The 22,430-nt window shown below is 42.6% G+C and overlaps 1 protein-coding gene across 13 annotated transcripts in view; it reads left to right on the top strand.

Annotated features, from left to right (window-relative positions):
- LOC144495583 (RELT-like protein 1) overlaps positions 1-22,075 on the top strand; it is an 84,662-nt gene extending 62,587 nt beyond the window's left edge. For 4 of the 13 annotated variants that reach the window (XM_078215760.1, XM_078215815.1, XM_078215723.1 and 1 more), the window contains exons 5-8: positions 678-926; positions 3,121-3,310; positions 5,115-5,160; positions 19,492-22,075. In XM_078215760.1, the coding sequence (XP_078071886.1) occupies positions 678-926; positions 3,121-3,310; positions 5,115-5,147 (472 nt within the window). In that variant the 3' untranslated portion in view covers positions 5,148-5,160; positions 19,492-22,075. Of the gene's footprint in view, positions 1-677; positions 927-3,120; positions 3,311-5,114; positions 5,161-19,488 lie in introns of all 13 variants that reach the window. The other 9 variants (XM_078215835.1, XM_078215782.1, XM_078215748.1 and 6 more) reach the window with 3 other exon arrangements.
- The last annotated feature ends 355 nt before the right edge of the window (positions 22,076-22,430 follow it).

Genomic DNA, 22,430 nt, shown 5'->3' with positions numbered 1-22,430 from the left:
AGATTGGGTAAACTGGGGTTGTTCTCCCTGGAAAGACGGAGGATGAGGGGAGACTTAATAGAGGTGTATAAAATTATGAAAGGCATAGATAGGGTGAACGGTGGGAAGCTTTTCCCCAGGTCGGTGGTGACATTCATGAGGGGTCATAGGTTCAAGGTGAAGGGGGGGGGAGGTTTAACACAGATATCAAAAGGACATATTTTACACAGAGGGTGGTGGGGGCCTGGAATGCGCTGCCAGGCAAGGTGGTGGAGGTGGACACACTGGGAACATTTAAGACTTATCTAGATAGCCACATGAATGGAGTGGGAATGGAGGGATACAAAAGAATGGTCTAGTTTGGACCAGGGAGTGGCACGGGCTTGGAGGGCCGAAGGGCCTGTTCCTGTGCTGTATTGTTCTTTGTTCTTTGTTAGAAGATAGGACAATGTATTTCTGTTACTGTGCTAGATTTAAACTTGGGTTCTAGAAGTGAAAGGCTGACCCACAGTCAGACTTCGATTTTAGAGATATATTATTTAAATATATTTGAGATAATTTGGTTAAAAGACCATCTGTAAAGTATTAAATTGCTACTGCACAGAAGCTTGTTTGCCAATGAAAATTTGTGAATAGCTGATTTTTGATATTTATTCGATATATTTTTATGTATTGATTTTTTTTTTCTCTCTTTAAAGCCCTACAAGTCCCAATGGTCCTCCTAGTCCTGCCACCCCTGAAAGTCCTGCCACCCCTGAAAGTCCTGCCAGTCCTGTATCTCCAACTGGAAGCCTGACAAATCACTATCCGCATGGGCATCATCTGCATACTGTTGGTGGAATTGCAGGGAAGAGCACATGCTCACGTTGCAGCCATCGAAAGTCAAAGAGGTCAAAGGACTTCAGAAGGAGTCGAGCTGGAGAGGTCACGGTATTTGCTGTGGGAAGGTAAAAAAAAAATAGGAAACTGAAATTATTATATATGCTTTCCATCTCATTTGTTCTGTAATATAATTACAATTCTGTACAATCATATTGCAAGCTGTTCTTCAAAATAATTTGCCATCCCATTGTTGTAAATAATTTAATATTTTATGTGGAAATTGTCTGGAGAACTTTAAAGAGTTGGGTGAATCTGCTAAATGGAGTTCCTTACTAAACGGGGTAATGGCAGAAAATTGAGAAATTTGGTGCAGAGGAGGAAGGATATGCTAATTAATTAAAATCAAGTGGCAACAAAGAAAATATATAAATCATATTAAAGAGATCCAAATTGCATGAGATAAAGTTCTGTGGTATGTAAATACTAAATGTGAGTAAGGAAATGATGAATTAAAAATACTCTATGAAATTTAATGCAGAGGAATTTGAAGTAACTTGGCAAGTTGAATGAAGAGAAGCAATACAAAATTAATACAATTTTAAAGGGGTCATGAACAGGAATATATTAATACAAATCCGTGAAGGCTGTTAAAAAGAACATGGGAATTTACCTTCATAAACAGAATCATGGAGTAAAAGCCAAGGATGTTATACTAAGCCTGAAGACTGGTTAGGCCTTAGTACTGTGTTCCATTCTGGCCACCAAAGCGTGGAAAGAATGTCAAGGCCTTGAAGAGGGTACACAAGAGATTCATTAGAATAATACTAACAGAAGGTTAGTAGGTGAATTTATTATGGAAAAGAACCGAAGGAAATCTTTTAATTTTTGCAATGAGTTGTTGTGATCTGAAATGCATTTCCTGAGAGGTTGGTGTAGCAGATTCATCAGCAACTTTCAAATGTGAATTGAAAAGAAAAATATTACATAGCTTGTAGGTAAAGAGCAGGGGAGTGGGATTATTTAGATAGCTTTACCGAAGAGCAGGCACACCTGGCTAAAAGGCTTCCCTTTATACTTTTATTGTTTTATGATTCTATATGAAGCTATAATGTTTAACATGTTCCTGGAAATTTCAAATTAATGAAAATGCTAATAATTTGATACTTGGAAAAGCATGAACTTTGTTAAAGGATCTCAGCAGGAGTTTATAGGAAAGATGAATAGAGAGGTAGGAAGAAATAACCTTCAGCTAACCGTGAGAGTCTCTAATAGACATCACTGACAGAGTGCACAGGTGAAAATAACTCTGCCTCTTGCAGAGTAAATGAGCCTAGTGCCTGGTAATTTGACTTGCCTTGTGTTAATATAACAGGTCAGTTTGAACCATGCTTTGCGCTGTTCATGTCCAAATTGTGTTGAGGTGAATTTGTGATGCAATAGACCTGTGTTTCGCCTGCCAATGTATCGCCCATCTCTGGAGGCAAAATATTACATAGCAGTTCATAGTCCCTACTTTTTCATATTGATCAACGCAGAAATTTAATTCTTTGGGATAAATTTATTACCAGGCAAAATATAGGGTCAGATTTAATGACGATATTATGATGAGCATTTGGGATGTTATGGTTAAACTGGTTCAGAAAGACCCTTGTGTTAATCACAAAAGCAAAATACTGATGCTAAAAATCTGGGGGAGAAAAAAGAAAATGTGAGAAATATTCAAGTTTGGCAATATCTGTGCTGAGAGAAACAGAGCTAATGCTTCATCAGACATCTGCTCTTGTAGTGGTATTTATGTGGTCAGTCCACTTAAGATTTTGGCCAGTGATCATCACCAAGATATGGAGGGAAGCGGGGGGGGTGTGCATTCACTGATAGTAGTGCCATTGTTTTTGAGAGGCGGTGAAGGTCCAAGTTATTGTCGGGCATTCGTGCAGAAAAAGGACTTGTATTTTCATTAAGCCTTTCATGACCTCTGGATGGCCCAAGCAAATCTTGTACTTAATTAAGTACTTTTGAAGTAAACACAGCAGACAATCTGTGCACAGCAAGATCTGTTGTTATGTTGATTGAGGGAATAAATATTGATCAGGGTGTTGGAGATAAATCCCATGTGATCAGATCTTCTTTCACCTTGAAAGAGCAGACAGGGCTTTGGTTTAATATCTCATCTGAAAGATGGCACCTCCAACAGTGCAGAGCTCAGTCAATATATTGGAGTGTCAGCCTAGATTCTTGTGCTCATGTTCTGGGGTGTGATTTGAACCCACACTCATTTAGTTCTTGTATGGGTGATCCATTCCTATTATTTTGTCCTAGGTTTCGGGTTACACATGTTGATCATAAATCTCGTTCCAATGATCAAAAGGTGTTGCTTTCTGCACCTCCAGATGGTGCTAGTACCAAGGCAGATACATGTGCAAACTCAAGCAACCAAGAAGTACCAAATGCACCAGGAAAACTGGATGTAGAAGTGGTGAGTGAGCTGGAGAACAATTGTCTTAAAATGGTAAGGCATGTTTGTTTTCTGTTATGTAGATAAATAGAAGTATTCCTAAGCTTTTCAATAATATGGCATTCTGCAATTTTATTTCCACTTTTGTAACTTCACTCAAATTTGCTGCTGAAACCCTCATCCATATCTTTGTTACCTCTAATTTTGAGTATTCTGACACTGGTTGATTTCCCACATTTTACCCTGTGAACTTAAGGTTATGATGTGGAGAACTTAAGGTTATCCAGAGCTCAGCTGCTCATATCTTAATTCTCAACAAGTCCTATTCACATATCACCCATGTGCTTACAGACCTACGCTGGCTGCCACTCAAGTAATGTCTTGATTTTGAAGTTCTCATTCTTGTTTTCAGATTTTCCTATGGTCTTACCCCTCCTTGCCTCATTAATCTCCTCCAGCCTCTCAATCCTCAGAAATATCTGTGCTTATCTAATTCTGATGTCTTGCGCATCCCCAATTGTAATTGCTTCACTGGTGTTGGCTGTCTCTTCAGTTGCTCTTTCCTACCCTATTCTTCCTCATTACCTTTTTCCTTTAAGACTCTCCTTCAAACCTATTTCTTTGATCAAACTTGTGGTCATCTGACCCAATATCAGCTTAATATGGTTTCATGTCATTTTTTAATAATGCTCCAGTGTTGGGAGGTTTCATTATGTTAAACGCACTAAGTGTATGTTGCCATTGAAAAACTCCCAGGTTTGTTGTAGCATAGTATTTGAAGTAATGTGCAACTTTGATAAGAGACCTTTTATTGAAATCATGTAATGTTTTTCTGAACACTTCTTACTGAAAGAAGTTATGTCAGTGACAAGGCAAGAGAAGAATGAACCTGAAACTGGTAGATTTGCATAGGTGCTTCATTAGTTACATTCAACTGATCAGAATGTAATCGAAACGTGGTTCTATTTTTAGGCATGCATAAGATCAACTGACACAGGAGCTCTGTGGAGAGAAACATTTAACAGGCCAAATTTTACCTGCCTTCTGGGTGGGCCAGGAGGAAGGGGTGACTCTGAAATAGCAAGGAAACGTAGGGGGTGGGGTGCCTGTCATCCTTCCAACTTCATGCTATTTTGGCAGGGAAGATGGCGGGTGGATGGCTTCTTGCTGAGGCTGATTATGCCACCTTCCCATTGCCACTAGCATTCAGCAGTGGCTGTGGGGAGGGTGGGATGGGTGCTTGACAGTGGTGGGAAGGGACTTCAGCTGATGGGAAGACTGTTCAGTGAACTTGGTGGGAGTGGGTACCTCCTTTTGAACACTTTTTGGACCACAGAGAACAGCAGCTATGTCTGCCATACCAACTGAACATCCTTCTTGCTGGGCCTGGCTGACTGGCCCCAGATCCCATTTACCTTTTTGGAAACGTGGCATCCTTTCAAAGTTGTCTCCTCTTCTAGTTGCAGTCTTAGCAGTAGCCGTGGCTCCTAATACTGCTGCTGCTGGACCTCCAACTGACATGCAGCTCTTGTGGGCGGCAACTCCAATAGTAGCCTCTTAGCTGCCTGACCCCCCATAAAATGTAGCTCCAGATTCTGGAGCTGGCCAAGATGTGATTACCCCTAGCTTTTGGGCTAGTTGTCAGGACCCCTGCTATGAGAACACCATTCCAGCCAACATTTCAGGTCTGTCATTAGTCATCAGGCTATCTGCTATGCTGGTGGTTGATTGAAAGTAGTTTTAGCTATTGGCAATCCAGAGTACAAAGATATTTGATATTTTACACATATTCTGCTTGGATATCCTGCTTAAATAATTCTTGTGCTTTCAGACGTATGTTCACTTATTTTCTTTTCAGGAAACTTTGCAGGAAACAAAAGATATGCAGTGAATTTTGCAATTCGGTAAGGTAGTTTCTTATTTTTAGAAATGTGAAAGTTAATGCATTATGGTATGCCTTTCATTGTCCTCATTCTTTTGATTAATTTATCTTCTATGTGCAAAATAAACACATTACTTTGAAAAGATGTATTTACTTAAGTCTTTTGTCTCCAGATTCTTTAACGTTGCATAACTACACATACTATGCTTACCGCAACTTGCATTTATATAGTATGTTTCATGTAAAAAATGTCCCAAGGCACTTCACAAGTTGGTGCCAAGAAAATAGATAGCAAACCTCAGCAGAAAAGATTAGGAGAGGTAACTAAAGACTAGGTCAAATAGTTAATTTGTGATTTCTTTTAAGAGAGTGAAGAACATAGAACAGTCCAGCACAGAACAGGCCCTTTGGCCCACGATGTTGTGCCGAGCTTTATTTGAAACCAAGATCAAGCTATCCCACTCCCTATCATCCTGGTGTGCTCCATGTGCCTATCCAATAACCGCTTAAATGTTCCTAAAGTGTCTGACTCCACTATCACTGCAGGCAGTCCATTCCACACCCCAACCACTCTCTGCGTAAAGAACCTACCTCTGATATCCTTCCTATATCTCCCACCACGAACCCTATAGTTATGCCCCCTTGTAATAGCTCCATCCACCCGAGGAAATAGTCTTTGAACGTTCACTCTATCTATCCCCTTCATCATTTTATAAACCTCTATTAAGTCTCCCCTCAGCCTCCTCCGCTCCAGAGAGAACAGCCCGAGCTCCCTCAACCTTTCCCATAAGACCTACCCTCCAAACCAGGCAGCATCCTGGTAGATCTCCTCTGCACTCTTTCCAGCGCTTCCACATCCTTCTTATAGTGAGGTGAAGGTGGAATGAAGAGAATTGTTGGCATTGATTGGTCTTTTGGAAGTAAAGGATTTAAGGGTAGAGGTGAACAAATGCATTAAGCAGGACAACAGTAGCAGCATCAGATAATTTTGATGGATGGCGGGCCAAAAGTAAGGGAATTGGGCAAGTTTTTCCTATGATCATTTAGTGAGAAAAGTGGAATTTGGGGCAACACATGAAGGGTTCAAATTTCTGGAATGGGATTTGAACTCATTGTGCTAGTTTTAATGTAGGCCATTGCAGCAGGAAACATAAAGCCGGGCCCACTCAAGTCTCTTGCTGAAAGCAAAACCTCCCCCATCCATCCCTCCCCCATCAAGTCATAGGGTGAAAAGGGCTGAAACAGGGTTCTCAGCTGGCAGTGGAAGGATGTCAATTGGGCTCATTAATGAGCCAATTGACACCCATTATCCTTGTGCCCACTGCAATTTAAGGGCAGAATGGTGGCAATGGTTGGCACTGCCACCTCAGTGCGAGGGACCCGGGTTTGATTCCACCCTTAGGTGACTGTGTGGAGTTTGCATGCCCTTCTCATGTCTGTGTGGGTTTCCTCCCACAGTCCAAAGATGTGCATAGGTGGATTGTTCATGGTAAATTGACCTTTGGTGTGCCAAGATGTGTGGGTTGGGGGTGATTGGTGGGGCGGATACTTGCGGTTATGGCATATGGGGCCTGAGTGGGGGGGTGGTGGTCAGTGCAGAGTCGAGGGGCTGAAGAACCTCCTGCAATGTAGGGATTCTGTAATGAAAATGGGTAGTTGGGAAAGAGAGTCAAAGATTGTTTGATCGGTAATGGTGATCTGTAGATCCATTTCAGGCCACAAGAAATGACTAGGTTGAGATAATCTCCAAGATTATTGTGTAAAAATTAGGAAAATCTTGCAAAGGGACTCAGTTGAGTTGGTTGAAATTTGCTACAGTTGAAGAGTCATTTCCCTCAGCCTCTACATGAAGAGCAATAGAATCATAGAAATCATAGAAACCCTACAGTGCAGAAGGAGGCCATTCGGCCCATCGAGTCTGCACCGACCACAATCCCACCCAGGCCCTACCCCCACATATTTACCCGCTAATCCCTCTAACCTACGCATTTTAGGATTCTAAGGGGCAATTTTTAACCTGGCCAATCAACCTAACCCGCACATCTTTGGACTGTGGGAGGAAACCGGAGCACCCGGAGGAAACCCACGCAGACACAAGGAGAACGCGCAAACTCCACACAGACAGTGACCCGAGCCGGGAATCGAACCCAGGACCCTGGAGCTGTGAAGCTGCAGTGCTAACCACTGCGCTACCGTGCCGCCCTATAATAATAATAGGAGGAATCTTGATCTTGAATATACTGTTGTCAAATTCAATATGAAATTTAATTGTATTATGGTCACTTTTACCCATGGGATCTATTACTGTGAGATTACTAATTAACCCTGCCTCATTAAATCAAAAATAGTTTAGCAATGCTTTGTTTTAGGAAACTTGCCAAAGCATTCTGCAAATTCACCTTCCAGGCTACCTTTGTCAATTTGATTTGTCTCACCTATTAAGTTTACATTATCATTGTATTCCTTTGTTATAAACTCCAGTTATTTATTGATAAGTGTCTTGTTCAATCATACAACTACGGTTAGGAGACTGCTGATATATTTCCAACAGTGTTTTCTGACTCGTGTTATTTCTGATCTTCTCCCATACTGATTCTACTTCCTGATATTCTGAGCCAAGCTCTTAACTTTTCTTATGTCATCCTTTACAATCAGGGCTAATCCTCCCTTTCCACTCTGCCAGTCTTTTAGAAATGTTAAGTATCCTGGGTATATTTATTTCCCAAACTACTTCACCTTGCAACCCATTTATCTCTTTGTGGCACTAGTTTGTCTATTGTGTTACAAATCTATTGCGCATTCAGATAAGAAACTTTTAATTTCACATTTATCCCTTTTCTTTTCATGTATCAGTGAATGTTACAACTAAACTCTGTCACCCTGTCCTGTTCTATTTATTAGCATTGCAAGTAGGCTTACATTAACACTGCAATGAAGTTACTGTGAAAATCCCCTAGTCGCCACTCTCTGGCGTCTGTTCGGGTACACTGAGGAAGAATTTAGCATGGCCAATGAACCTAACCAGCACGTCTTTCGGACTGTGGGAGGAAACCGGAGCACCTGGAGGAAGCCCTCACAGACACAGGGAGAACATGCAAACTCCACACACTGACCCAAGCCAGGAATTGAACCCGGGTCCCTGGCACTGAGGCAGCAGTGCTAACCACTGTGCCACCATGCTGCCCATCCCTAATTGCCCTGAGTGCATTTAAGAGTCAACCCACATTCTGGGTCTGGAGTCACATGTAGGCCAAACTGGATAAGAACGGCAGATTTCCTTCCCTAAAGGACATTAGTGAACCGGTTGGGTTTTTACCACAATTTACAATGGTTTGATGGTCGTCATTAGATTTTTAATTTCAGATTTCTTAAGGGTCCAGGCATCTCTTAACATTATGCATTTCCACTGAAGAGTGTGTGAAGATGGATCCTTGAGTCGGATGCAGAAGACTATAGGAGACAATAATAAACTTTTATATACTTTAGAAAGTATAAAGATCCAAGCATGTGATTAACTACTTTTGTAATAGCATGTGATTAACTACTTTCGTAATCAAAACAATGATAGTTCTTGGGGGTGGGGGGAAAGTATAATCTTGTTTTTATCAAGAATTCAAGTCTTATTAATGTTAGTGATATTCGAGACCTCCATCAATAATTAAAGTAGTATTTATCTTAAATCCCCGAGTAGAAAGCTACTGAATCTAGCAAGATATCTCTCTCCCAGTTAAAAAGAGAATTATCGTCACTAAACTACTGCAGCTATGCATTTACCTTGAAAGACGCTGGAATGATCTAAAAATCCTACTATGTGCTTCCAATGTTTATACCACAAAAGAACTGCACCAACAGGAAGCATGTTGAACACTCGTGCTGGACAACATCTTTTGTCATCTTCAACATCCTGCAAGTAAACAGGATACTGAGAGGTACAGGTAGTGTTCATTGCACTCAGTTTCCAGGACTTAGTTGACAGGTTATTTAGGATCATCCTTGAGGTTATCCATTATCAGATTGTGGTATTTTATAATTTATTAGTGCCTTTGAGGTGTAGAGTCCAGTTCCTGTTATTTTTCCCAGACTACATTTTGATAGAGGATATACAATATCCTATGTTACAGAATTTTGGTGTCCTTGAGCATGCAATTATGCCCAGGCATGTTTTAAAACTTTTAAACCTTTGTCCAGCCAATGAACCCCACTTGAGTTTTTAATCCCTGCCTCATAGGAGAATAATTATTTTATCCTATAACTCCATATTTATAGCCGCATTCCTTCATACCGGTTCCTCAAACTCCCTCCGCAGAGTTGAGAGTATTAAATACTCCTGAATACAAAGTGTTCAATAGAGATAGGGAATGAAAGAAGGGAGAAGTGCTGTTAGTATTGATTTAAGGGTAATATTACTGAGCTGGAAAGAGAGGATGTCCTAGAGGAGTCAAGGATGGAATCTATTTGGTTAGAGTTAAGAAACAAGTACCATTACACTGCTAGTTGCATTCTGGAGGCCAACTCATGGAAAAGATACAGATGAACAAATTATAAAGGAAATTAGAGGTACAAAAACAGTAGAGTAATTATAGTGGGGGATGTAATTATCCTAATATAGACTAGGATATTGATACATTGCAGAGAGGGGAGTGTGTATCGGGACTGTTTTCAGGAGAATTTTCTACATCAGTATGTTTCCAGTCCAATGAGATATGTGGCATTGCTGGATCTTGCCCTGGGGAATGAACTGAGCCAAGTGGATCAAACATACAAACATGGAAAATAGAAGCAGGAGTAGGTCATTCTGTCCATTGAGACTGCCCCACCATTCATTTTGATCATGCTAATCATGAAAATCAATATCCTGATCCAACTTTCCCCCCATATCCCTTGATTCCTTTAGCCCCAAGATCTATCTATAATTTCTTCTTGAAATCATAATATTTTGTCCTCAACTACTGTTGGTGAATTCCACAGATCCACCACTCTGAGACTAAATTTCTTCTCACCTCAGTCCCGAAAGGTTTACCCCTTATCTTCAAACTATGACCCTGAGTTCTGGACTCCCGCCGCCACTCGTTATGAATCTACCCTGTCTAATCCTGTTGGAATTTCATAAATTTCTATGAGATCCCCCCTCTCACTTCTAAACTCCAATGAACTTCGTCTCCCCTCACATGACAGACCTGCCAGGAATCAGCCTGGTAAACCTTCGCTGCACTCCCTCTATAGCAAGGACATCCTTCCTCAGATAAGGGCACCAAAGCTGCACACACTAATCCAGGTGTGGCCTCACTAATGTCCTGTACAATTGTAGTAAAACCCCTCTATTCCTATACTCAAATTCTCTTGCTATGTAGGCCAATATATCATTTGCCGCCTTTACTGCCTGCTGTACCTGCGTGCTTACTTTCAGTGACTGATGCACTAGGATACCAAGATTTTGCTGAGTTTCCACCTCTCTCAATTTGCACCCATTCAAATAATAATCTGCCTTCCTATTTTTGCTACTGAAGTGGATAACTTCACATTTATCCACATTATACTGCATCTGCCACGCATATACCTACTTGCTCACCTTGTCGAAATCACGCTGAAGCATCTCTGTATCTTCCTCACAGCTCCCCTCCCACCCAACTTTGCATCATCTACAAATTTGGAAATAATACATCAGTTCCCTCTTCCAAATCATTAATATATAATGTGAACAGTTGGGGTCCTAGCGCACATCCCTGCAGTATCCCTAGTTACTGCCTATCAATTAGAAAAATACCCATTTATGCCAGCACTTTGCTTCCTATCTGCTAACCAGCTTTTGATCCATCTCTGACGCTACATGCAATCCCGTGCGCTTTAACTTTACATAGTAATCTATGTGTCAGTAGTATTCACAGGCAAAACAAATAACTACAAGAGTAATAGAAACAAAAATGCTTGAAAAAATTCAGCAGAAAGAAAGTTAATGGGTGGGATTCAACAGGTCCATTAGCTGCAGACACTATGGTCGCTAAATCTCAAGAGAGGCCAGAAATGGGATTTTTACCAGTGATATTTCGAAATGTGATCTTCCTGGTGTCAGGTTTACACCCAGTAAGGGTGTGAACCTGATTTGCATCAATTTGAATGCAATGGTTAACGCTGCAACTTCAGCCTTCACTGAATCATCCCGTCCCCCAGGTGTGACATCACGCTGGTGCAAATGATCACTTTTTAAAAATGGGAACCAGGTGCCATGACCTCCAAGAGGGGGGAAGGAGGTAAGCACCATCGTCTCCAAATGGAACTAGGGAGTTGAAGGGGTCAGACTGCTGGCCAGTTTTGGTGGGGAGCGTTCGGTGAGTTACTAGGATGGGGTTATGACTAGTTTGGGTGGACCTCAGGTCTGTTACCTCTGCTGTTTTAAAGTTCTTAGAGGGCTGTTTTAGCCTGCAGCCTGGGGTACAGGCTGTGGGTCACTTAGGATGAGGGGTGGGGTGTGCTGAGAGTCAAGGAAACGGGTCTATTGGGCTGGGTGAATGAGACCCTGAAAGAAGGCAAAACAGTGGCCAATCTGGGTGGGGGCATGGGCAGCTGATCAAAACTCTACAATGTCTGTCCAGAAATCTTGAGGCATGACAGCAATGAGATCTCTGAATGATGCACCCTGAGCAAGAAGTGTACCTATTAGCTTTGCCTATCCTTGAAGCAGAAAACAATTGTGCACATGTTTGTCAAGCTGATTGGCATTAGGGGTTAACCCTTAATGCCAGCTGCCCAGTTTCAAACTAAAGGAATGGGATGAATAAGGCTCAAAGCTTGGGTACACGGAATCAAGAGGCATTACTTGCTTATTTGCTGGACCTCAACACTTGGCTGTGACAATCTATTCGCCCCCAACTGGGACATCACCATCCAATTGACCCTTCCCATTAGTGATGTGTGAGCATATAAACCTTCTGTCAGAGCTCTGTGTTATAGAGAAAAAGGGAAGGGAGAACCAGATGGGAGACCAAAGACAACTCTGATGGGGTGAGGGCATAGGCTGAGGTCAGTTTTGCAATGGAGATAGGAGGGCATTTGAGCTGTGAGTGAGCATTATCCACCAGGTAAAGTGTGGGACTGGCTGCTTCCAGGTCTGGGGACCCAGTGGATTAGGGGAAGTACTGATATGCGGCTGAGACACCAACCTGATTATGTCTCCCTCTCTCTCATTCCTCACGAGATTTTGGTATGGAGCCAGTAGAGCTGGCTGTTCTTCCCATAACAGAGCTGGAGGAGTACAGACTCCAGCAGCAATGAGCAGCAACATCCAGAGAAGACCAGGGGGGTGCAGGTCAGGCTCAAGGGCTGGAGCTCGCACCAGCTGTACAGGGGGCACATCGCCGCAGAAGAAGACCGAGGGTGTACAGCACCCGAGTGTCCTTCGTAGAGCTGTCGGACAACAGGTGCCATAGGAGTCTCCGCCTCACCAGGGAAACTGTGCGCTACCTGTGCCACATCCTTGAAGACTTGGTGCCACATGACAGTAGAGAACACCCACTTCCTTTAGCCGTCAAGATCATGGCAGCCCTCAACTTTTATGCGAGGGGATCATTCCAGCGCTCTGTGTGAGACCTGTGCAGCATCTTGCAGGCATATGCCCATAAGTGCTTCCGTGAGGCAATGGATGCACTGACTGTAAGGACTTCATTCATTTTGACCTGGACCAGCTTAGCAAGACGTGAAGGCTATAGGATTTGGCACAATTGCTGGTATGCCACAGGTATAGGGGGTGATCGCCTGCACCCATGTCGCTCTGCGTGCTTAGTGGCATCAGGGAGTATCCTTCATAAACAAGAAGGGGTTCCACTCCCTCAATGTGCAGCTGGTGTGTGACCACCATTTTTGATTTGATTTTATTGTCACGTATTGATATACAGTAAAAAGTATTGTTTCTTGCACGCTACACAGACAAAGCATACTGTGGAAAGGAAAGAGTGCAGAATGTAGTTAGTCACAGGGTGTAGAGAAAGATCAACTTAATGCGAGGTAGGTCCATTCAAAAGTCTGATAGCAGCAGGGAAGAAGCTGTTCTTGAGTCGGTACGTGTCCTTAGATTTTTGTATCTTTTTCCCGATGGAAGAAGGCGGAAGAGAGAATGTGTGGGGTCCTTAATTATACTGGCTGCTTTTCTGAGGCAGCAGGAGATGCAGATCATGGACATGTATGCATGTTTACAAGAAAGTGTACATGACAGTTACATCTTCGGACAGTGGCAGATCCCTGACATTTTTGAGGGTCACGCCAGGCTGCTGGGAAGGCTTGTAGGGACTAGGGGATATCCCCTAGATCTTGGCTGATGCCAGTGTGGAGGCCATAGACTGCAGGAGAGGCCTGATACGATGAGGCTTACAGTGCCACCTGATCTGTAATAAAGCAATGCGTCGGCCTCCAAGATGTGTTTCCACTGCCTCGACAGGTCTGGTGGGGACCTTATAGTACAGCCCCCAGAGGGTCTCCTGCAACATGTTGGTTTGTTGTGCCCCCATAACCTTGCTCTGCGGCAGGGTGATGACCTTCAAGAGGGTGTCCTCGGTTGAGGAGGACCTCCAGAGGCTGGAGGCCAGGTGGGAATGAGGGTGCCCTCATTGCCACCCGCTTCATGGACTAGCACCAGCATGTTGTCCAACAGCGCAACGCCCCCCACGACATTGTTACCTCTCTGCGACAAGGGGATGAAGATTGCAGATACCTAACTCGTCAAGAGTGCTGGGGCCGAGGGATCCTGTAGTGCCTGCTGCCCAGTCATTACAGGAGGACGATGATGACTCGCATTAGGGAATGGTCTGTGATGCTCCTTAGCTATTGATTATGTCTTGTTCCTGTCTGAAGTCAGCACGCTGACTCCCTGGCTTGTGTGTGAGGAGGTTCAGCCCTACGTTCATTTGTCCATTTTATTCTAGAGAGTTTGGGCTGAATCATGCCTGTCCTATCACTGTGAATGAAACATTCACAATGAGTGGGCCAGACTGTCTGCCTGACTGAGGATCAGGCCAGACTATCTGCCTGACTGAGGATCAGTGAGAAGAACTTTGTTCTGGGGAGAAGCGCTATGCACTGGCAGGAGAGTTCAAAAATGTAAGGCGTTCAGTGACAAAGAACAATACAGCACAGGAACAGACCCTTCGGCCCTCCAAGCCCGCGCCGCTCCCTGGTCCAAACTAGACCATTCTTTTGTATCCCTCCATTCCCACTCCGTTCATATGGCTGTCTAGATAAGTCTTAAACGTTCCCAGTGTGTCCGCCTCCACCACCTTGCCTGGCAGCGCATTCCAGGCCCCCACCACCCTCTGTAAAATATGTCCGTCTGATATCTGTGTTAAACCCCCCCCCCCTCACCTTGAACCTATGACCCCTCGTGAACGTCACCACCGACCTGGGGAAAAGCTTCCCACCGTTCACCCTATCTATGCCTTTCATAATTTTATACACCTCTATTAAGTCTCCCCTCATCCTGCGTCCTTCCAGGGAGAACAACCCCAGTTTACCCAATCTCTCCTCATAACTAAGCCCCTCCATACCAGGTAACATCCTGGTAAACCTCCTCTGTACTCTCTCCAAAGCCTCCACGTCCTTCTGGTAGTGTGGCGACCAGAACTGGACGCAGTATTCCAAATGCGGCCGAACCAACGTTCTATACATCTGCAACATCAGACCCCAACTTTTATACTCTATGCCCCGTCCTATAAAGGCAAGCATGCCATATGCCTTCACCACCTTCTCCACCTGTGACGTCACTTTCAAGGATCTGTGGACTTGCACACCCAGGTCCCTCTGCGTATCTACACCCTTTATGGTTCTGCCATTTATCATATAGCTCCTCCCTACATTATTTCTACCAAAATGCATCACTTCGCATTTATCAGGATTGAACTCCATCTGCCATTTCTTTGCCCAAATTTCCAGCCTATCTATATCCTTCTGTCGCTTCTGACAATGCTCATCACTATCTGCAAGTCCTGCCAATTTTGTGTCGTCCGCAAACTTACTGATCACCCCAGTTACACCTTCTTCCAGATCATTTATATAAATGACGTGCTGATGTTACAAGTGATAATGACATACAACTATCTGTGCTTGACTTAACCCATGCTCCTAAAACTCCTTAGCCTTGTGAACCTTCCCACGACATCTAGGTCTGTTCCTAGGCTGCACATCCAAGGTGGAGGTGGTTTGCCGTCTTCCACATCCTGTTGCCTGAATGCCCTTGGTGGGTGTCCCGAGGAGGGTTGGGACCTGGAGTGTCCTGGCCTAATTTCAGGTGGCACTGGTGTTGTAGCATCACCGTGTCCTGATTGTTGTGCCTGAGTTGCACTGGCCTTAGGAAATGGAGATTCAGATTGACTGGTCACTCCCAGGACCTACTGGGTGGAAGGCCCTGGGATGTGCTCTAGCAGATCCTTCTCCCTCTGGCTGCTCATGGGCCCTGGAGTGATCGCACCATGCAAACCATGGCAGGCTTTGTTTTGGATCTTTCCCATCATCGATCTGACCTCTTGTTTCTACTGCAGATGCCAACCTTGCAATATTAGCCTAGGTTCCACGCATTGCCAGTAACTTCTCTTCCATTCAGCTTTGCAGTAGCAGGATTCGCGTACAAACCACCCCCCCACCCCCTAGTATTCCTGGCTCTGCTTTTGCATCTCCAACAGCTGAAGAACAAATGTGTCCAGAGGCATGGCACCTGGCTGGGGCACAGCTGAGTCCTGGGATCCAGCAGATCTCTGTCTGATCCCTGGGATGTTCCTGCCTCCAGAGGACTTGCATCAGAAGCAGTGTGGTGCTCACCAGATAGTGACCCAGAAGCCTGTCTGCTAGGTTTGTCCACTGAAGTGCATGTCTTTGCTGGTGGACAGTGCGGGTGATAGCTGTGATATTTCATCTGTGTCCTCTGAGATCACCTCTGAGGTGGTTTCGAAGGTGGGTAGTGGCACACAGCTCATAGATGTCCCACGTTCTTCAGTTGATCCTGCAAGGCAGGTACATGGTTTTAGTACATTACACACAACTCGCTTGAGACTGGTCATCTGGATGAAGGTGCAGCAGCTCCTCACTTTTCTCTCGCAGGCCAACTTTGCTGTCTGTGCAGGCTTGCTCCTGTTCCTCTCTGTGAGTTCCATGGCTCTCCCCTTGTACAGAGTCAGGATCTTCAGCTCGGGCATCCCACTGCCCATTTTCTCTCACTTGCTGTGGTTGTGGGCAAGTTCTCCTGCAGGAACACAAATAGGGATAATGTGAGCTGGAAGCTTGGCAAGTCAGATTTCGATGACATCTGGCATTTGTTGGCACTGCGCTTAAGCAGGGAGGGGTTGTGATGAGTGCCTGGGGGAATTGAGGATGCTGGTGAGAGGTCGGGTGCTGGGGCCCTGTGACGTGACGGTATGTAAGCTAGAGGTGACATTCCAGGAGGTGACAGAAGGGTGAAGCAAGGAGAAAGGGAGCACTTACCCTCGCTGATTTTTTTTTCTACATTGTGCATTCATCCTCTTAGTCAGGCTGCTGGAACTGACCAATGTTGCCACCGTTTCCCAGGTGGGATTTTGGTGCCTTGTTGGGGATCCTCCTGTCAGACCGAGGGTATATTGCCAATTTCTCCTCCTCAGCATCCAGCAAGCAGCTGAGGGTCCCCTCCATAAATCTAGGAGCTCGTTTCCTTGCTGCCAAACTCCTAGCTTGAATGAGCAAGTTCTGTAGCCGTTTAAATGCAGTGCTCCCTTCATTGGATTGCTCATATCCCTGGGACAGGCTAATCAGATGCTTTGCACCCCAGGCACAGTGACTTTCATGTGGGAGGAAAAAGGTTTCAAAGTGCCTGAAAATTGCTGTGCGGATTGTGCCACCGGGTCCGATGGAAATCTCTGATTTTCTCACCGAAAATGACATTTTGCCACTTTCAGAAAATTCCGCCCAAATTTTTCAAGTCCTGTGACCTTTCATTAGAACAACATATGCTGGCAAGATCATTGGAATCTGCCAGCGGAATGACTTGTCTCAATCTAATAAAGATGATTAGTTTGGTGGCTGGCCCCATCTTTCAAACAGTTTTAGAGACACTTTTCATTCTGATGGTTTAAATATCCACAAGACATCACCCTTGAATTATAAAAAATGTGCTGATGGTGCATTTAAATCTTAGATATCAAAACCATATTGTATCTTAAACCAACATTCCTTTCCAAGTAGAATAGACAAAAATCCAGAAATGTGACACTCATGCTCGTACTTGATAAAGTTGTTCTTGTGCTCATGTTATATAAGCTTTCATATTTAAGGATAATGATTGTTTGCTGTGATTTGATTAGTACAGCAATAGTCATTTTCAGGTTGGCAAGCTGTAGCTAACAAAGAGATCAGTCTTGGGTCTTCAACTGTTTACGATCTATATCAACGATTTGGTTGAAGGTAGCTAAATTTGCTGATGACACAAAGACAGGTAGGAGAGCAAGTTGTGAATAGGACATACTGAGTCTGCAAAGGTATACAGAAAGGCGATTGGACAAAAATTTGGCAGATGGATTATAATGTGGGAAAATGTGAGATTGTCCACATGCAGTATGCATTTAAATGGGAGAGATTGCAGAACCTGGTGATACAGAGGGATCTGGTTGTGCTGGTACATGAATGACAGTTATTTTGCAGGCACACGTGATTATGAAGGCAAATGGAAAGTTGGTGTTTATTGCAAGGGGAAAGGAATACGTAAGTAGGGAAGTTTTGCAACAATCGTACAGGGTGTTAGTGAGACCACATCTAGAATACTGTGTATAGTTTTGGTCTCAAAAGATGTAATTGCATTTAAAACAGTTCAGAGAAGGTTCACTCAACTGATTCTGGGGTGAAAGGGTTATCTTATGACCAAAGGTTAGACAGGTTAGGCCTGTATCCATTGGGGATTAGAAGAATGAGAGGTGATAATGAAACATATAAGATCCTGAGGGTTCTTGATTGGGTGGATGCTGAAAGGATGTTTCCCCTTATGGAAGAGACTAAAACTAGGGGACACAGTTTAAAAATAAGGGGCCTCTCATTTAAGATGGATTTGAGAATTTCTTTTCTGAGTCATTAGTTTGTGGATTTTTCTTACCCAGGCAGCAGCATGAGATGGGGTCATTGACTATTTTTTAAGGTTGAGTTAGATTCCTGATTAATAAGGGAATCTGAGGTTACAGAGAGTTGACAGGAAAGTGGAGTTCAATCTGTTATGATCTTATCAAATGGCAGAGCACACTGCAGGGGTCAAATGGCCTTCTCAATTCGTATGTATGCTTGTATGTTGTACCATTAATGTGGAAGGGAAGAAAATCTTTAGGGAGATGTACTGCATGTAACTTGAGTCCTTTTTATTAATTGATGTAAAGTAGCTGATTTTTGGGCCTCAATATTACCCCTGGAAAGGGTTAAGTTGGGTTAAAATCCTAAAATTAGACTGCTTCTAAGCCTATTGATTCCTGACCGTTGTAACATTTACAGTGCCAAAGGCTTTCACTAAAAGCAGGCAGACAGGCACCTACTTAAGATTTAAAAGTTGAGGCTCAATGATATTGTCAGTATCATAGTGTAATTTGAAGGCCCACTCAGAGAACCGTGCCCTCTGCTACCTAGCATCAGATATATAGCAAGGAAACAGCTACTTGACCAGGAATGTTTTGGCCTGTTTTTCAACTCCTTGCTTATTGGAAGGAGTAGGAGTGCTCTCCAAGTACCTCGAAAAGTCTTGGACCCTCACGAAGTCATTGGGCCTCCCTAGTTCCAGAATCCCCACGATTTTTGGTGAATCCCCAGTTGCACCATTCCCACTCACCCCAAACCTCATTAAAGAAAGGAAACCCCACCGACTCCTCCCATGATGATGTGAAGGAACCCTCTCCTCCTGTTGACTGCTGGGTATCATTCCTAAGGGTCCATGGCAGTGGTGTCATACTGCCCAATCCTGTCTGCTGACCATGTGGTTAACCCAAATGCGTGTTGGGTGGGAATCTGGAAATACATATTCAAATGCAGTGTGGTCTCGAGACCAACAAGGCCTCTCCTTCCTCGACCTTGCTAGGTTCATCATCCAGTACAGGCTCTAATTAACATCCTTTCCGTTATTCCCATGCAGCTGTTTTTTTTTAAAAATGGAGGCCTTGGATTTGGCCCAGCAATGGTAATATTGGAGGAATGTGACAGTTGATTTTAAACCTTGGATATTGTCCTTCTTTTGCTTTGAATGAAATTACATGGAATAATTTTAAAACTGAATGAAACTAGAGTGTTGAATAATGCCTGACTTAATTGTCAATAATAATGAATCCGAATTTCCCTTTTGTTTCTATAACAATGAACCTTTATATCTTGGCAGTAGAAAACACTTCAGTCCAGAGCAGATGGGAGGAGTGATGGATATTTCTGAATCAAAATCAAAGTCTGGCATTAACATTTGCATCAATGTGCAAAATTTTCCCCACGTGGTCTTCTGTTATATTTTACGATATGTGTTGTATGTGGGTATCCACATGATAAACTAGCAATGATCAATTCATGATTAGTTTGCTTCTCTCCTTTGAATCTTGATTTGAATGGTCAACATCAGCATTGAAAGATTTTCTGCATCCACTGCTGTTTAACTCTTGCCATAACCAGTTTCAGTGTTTTCCTCTTGAAATTTCTCAAACACTTCTAATTCCTGATGACTTTTTTTTTAAAAAAGCTATTATCCAATTAAAACTAATTCAACGGCTTATGCTTAGGAAGTTATTACGCTGATTATTGAATTCACACGCTCTTGCTGCTGTGTGCATGATGAATTCCATGGGTTGTACTCTTTAGAAATGGGCACCCAATCAGAAAATAGAAACTGATTGGAAAATTGGGAATAAAATTACTTTCCTCTTTGTCCCTCCCTCCTTCACTTGTGTGCACGAAGCATTCATGATAAATATTAGGGGTAAGAAAAGCTGTATCCTTTGCTGTGCTATAACAGTAGTAATGTGAATGGGGAATTCTAGGTAATGTCTTAATTTCTGTCACAAAATATCCCCAACTGACCAAGAATCAGCCTAATGTTACCATAATTCCTTAGGAGTGTACAAGTAGAGCGCAATTAAGTAAACCTATCATTTTGGTTTTCTTTACAACAGTAAAATAGAGCAGCTATATATACTGTTTTAAAAAATATATATAGCTTCTTCTGAGATTCTTAAATCTGGAGAGGGGAAAAGGTGGCCTGAAAGTGAGGATTTGTGGTTTATACAAGAAAAACCTTGTGTGCCTTGACAATTAAGTTGTTCTCTTTATTTCATGTTCACTTCATCATATCCAAATGGTTTGAGGACAAGGGTACCAAAATAATTGAATAGGTTTTATTATATAATTGGTTAACCTAGAAATAAATTGTCGCTTAAGTTTAATTTTAAAAACCATTTCAATATAAATTTCCTATATCCCAGGGAGCCCTATATTTGATTCCTGCTCCTAACTCTGGTAAATTAGATAACTCAACTAAGGCAGTGCTTGAGATGTACGATTGGCTATTGTGTGATAGAGTGGAATAAAAAGTGAGATTCTTGTTCCTGTCCAGCTGGAAAATGGTCCTGGTGAGGACATTGGACTTGGTTCTATTGCCTTCCATGTTTCTGCTGACTCGCTGGATGGGTTTCCACACAGAAAAGTGTCTTGAGTAAAAACGCTGAAAAGCTCTCGGCTCTTTCAATAAGAGACAGCACTTTGAGATGAGAAAACTGCAAGAGGTATAGATAAACTATTATATTCCACTCTGTCCAATTGATTTGCAAAAATGTGAATTCTTACACCAGTGTGTATGCATTGCACTCTGGTGGTATTTTGGCCTAATCCTTGAGGAAAATAGCTAGTTCAACAGATGCCGATTACAAATGCTTAAATCTCAGTTTTTAGTAACTGTTCCATGCAGGGATATTTTTCAGATCTATTCAAATTGTGCATATGGATCCAAAACAAAGATTGGGACATTGGAGCAGTAATTTTCCACAAGTATTATCAATTTTAATTCTAAGAATGCAATACTATATTGATATGGTTTAGAGGCAATATATAATGAGCTTGAAATGCCCAATGTGATTGGTTTACAAGCTTCCATGTGAGGAAAGTTAATTCATAATTGTCTTCAAATTGACATGCAAATACAAATTAGGAGTCAACCTGAATGGATGAGAACACTAATTATTCTCTTAATTTAGTATCAAACTGATAGGATTATACACAACTAACCACTGCAAAGTGCTAATGGAATCAGTATTTGTAAATGTTGTGCCTTTATAAAAGAAAATTATAGATCTGCTTTTGAACAATTATTATAAAATAGTGTATTTTAAAAAAATAATGGATATTGGCGCTGCCAGATGTGCCATTGCATCATAAAATTCAGAAGATTACAGATTTAATTTGTGCTAACTTCTCAGCCAGGGGACACTCTGGGAGCTATAACTTGCATCATTACTCCTGAGCTGGGGAAGTTTGGGGGGGGGAAAGCAACCAAGGTTATCACAATTCATTTGCTATCCACGGTTCCTGCTGGAAAGAGTGCGTGTATCTAGACAGGAGATGGAACCACCACCAAGTCCAGATAAAATACACTGCATGGTGAATAAACTACTGGAAATCACTGTATTCACGTGAAGAATTGCCACTTGGTTATGCTGGTTGAGGGGAAATGATGTCTAAGAGCTCTATCCTCTTTTTAAAAATAGATACAAGTAAATGAAATGTTAACCCCAGCCTTTTAAAGGTTATGGAATGTTCCACCAGTTGCCTAACCCTGGAAGAAACTCTGATGTGCACCAACTAGCCCCTGGTAATATGTCTTTGTAACACTATAACAATCACCATAAATGTTTAATGTACATTAACCAGAACAATGTATTTGTAATGTTTACATTGTATTTATGTGCAATAAAGCTTCTATAACATCTCCTCCTTCAATGTTTATACTCGGCAGTAAGGCAGCTTTCATTAAGCTGTATGTTGCAATAATTGACGTTCTTGCATGAGCATTATACCACGTTAAAAAAAAATGTTGCATGCATACAATGTTTTTGATTGCTCATTGAGTAAGCTTCTGGGAAAATGAAACCGTAAGTTGTATGAGTTAGTTATGGATTCAGCTGACTTTTGTCCCTCAAATAATATTGCGTTTAGTAAGTGCATAATTTTGCTAATTAAACCTTTATATTGACCCCAGACTTACTAATACTCTTGAATGCTCTATCAACTCTTCATCTAGGAATCCTAGTTCAAAACATATATATTCTTGGAAGTAGTCCATTA

Source organism: Mustelus asterias, chromosome 1, assembly GCF_964213995.1.
Source record: "Mustelus asterias chromosome 1, sMusAst1.hap1.1, whole genome shotgun sequence".
Taxonomy (NCBI): Eukaryota; Metazoa; Chordata; class Chondrichthyes; order Carcharhiniformes; family Triakidae; genus Mustelus; species Mustelus asterias.
Note: the sequence above shows the minus strand (reverse complement) of the source record. Positions and strands in the feature narration are given on the sequence as shown.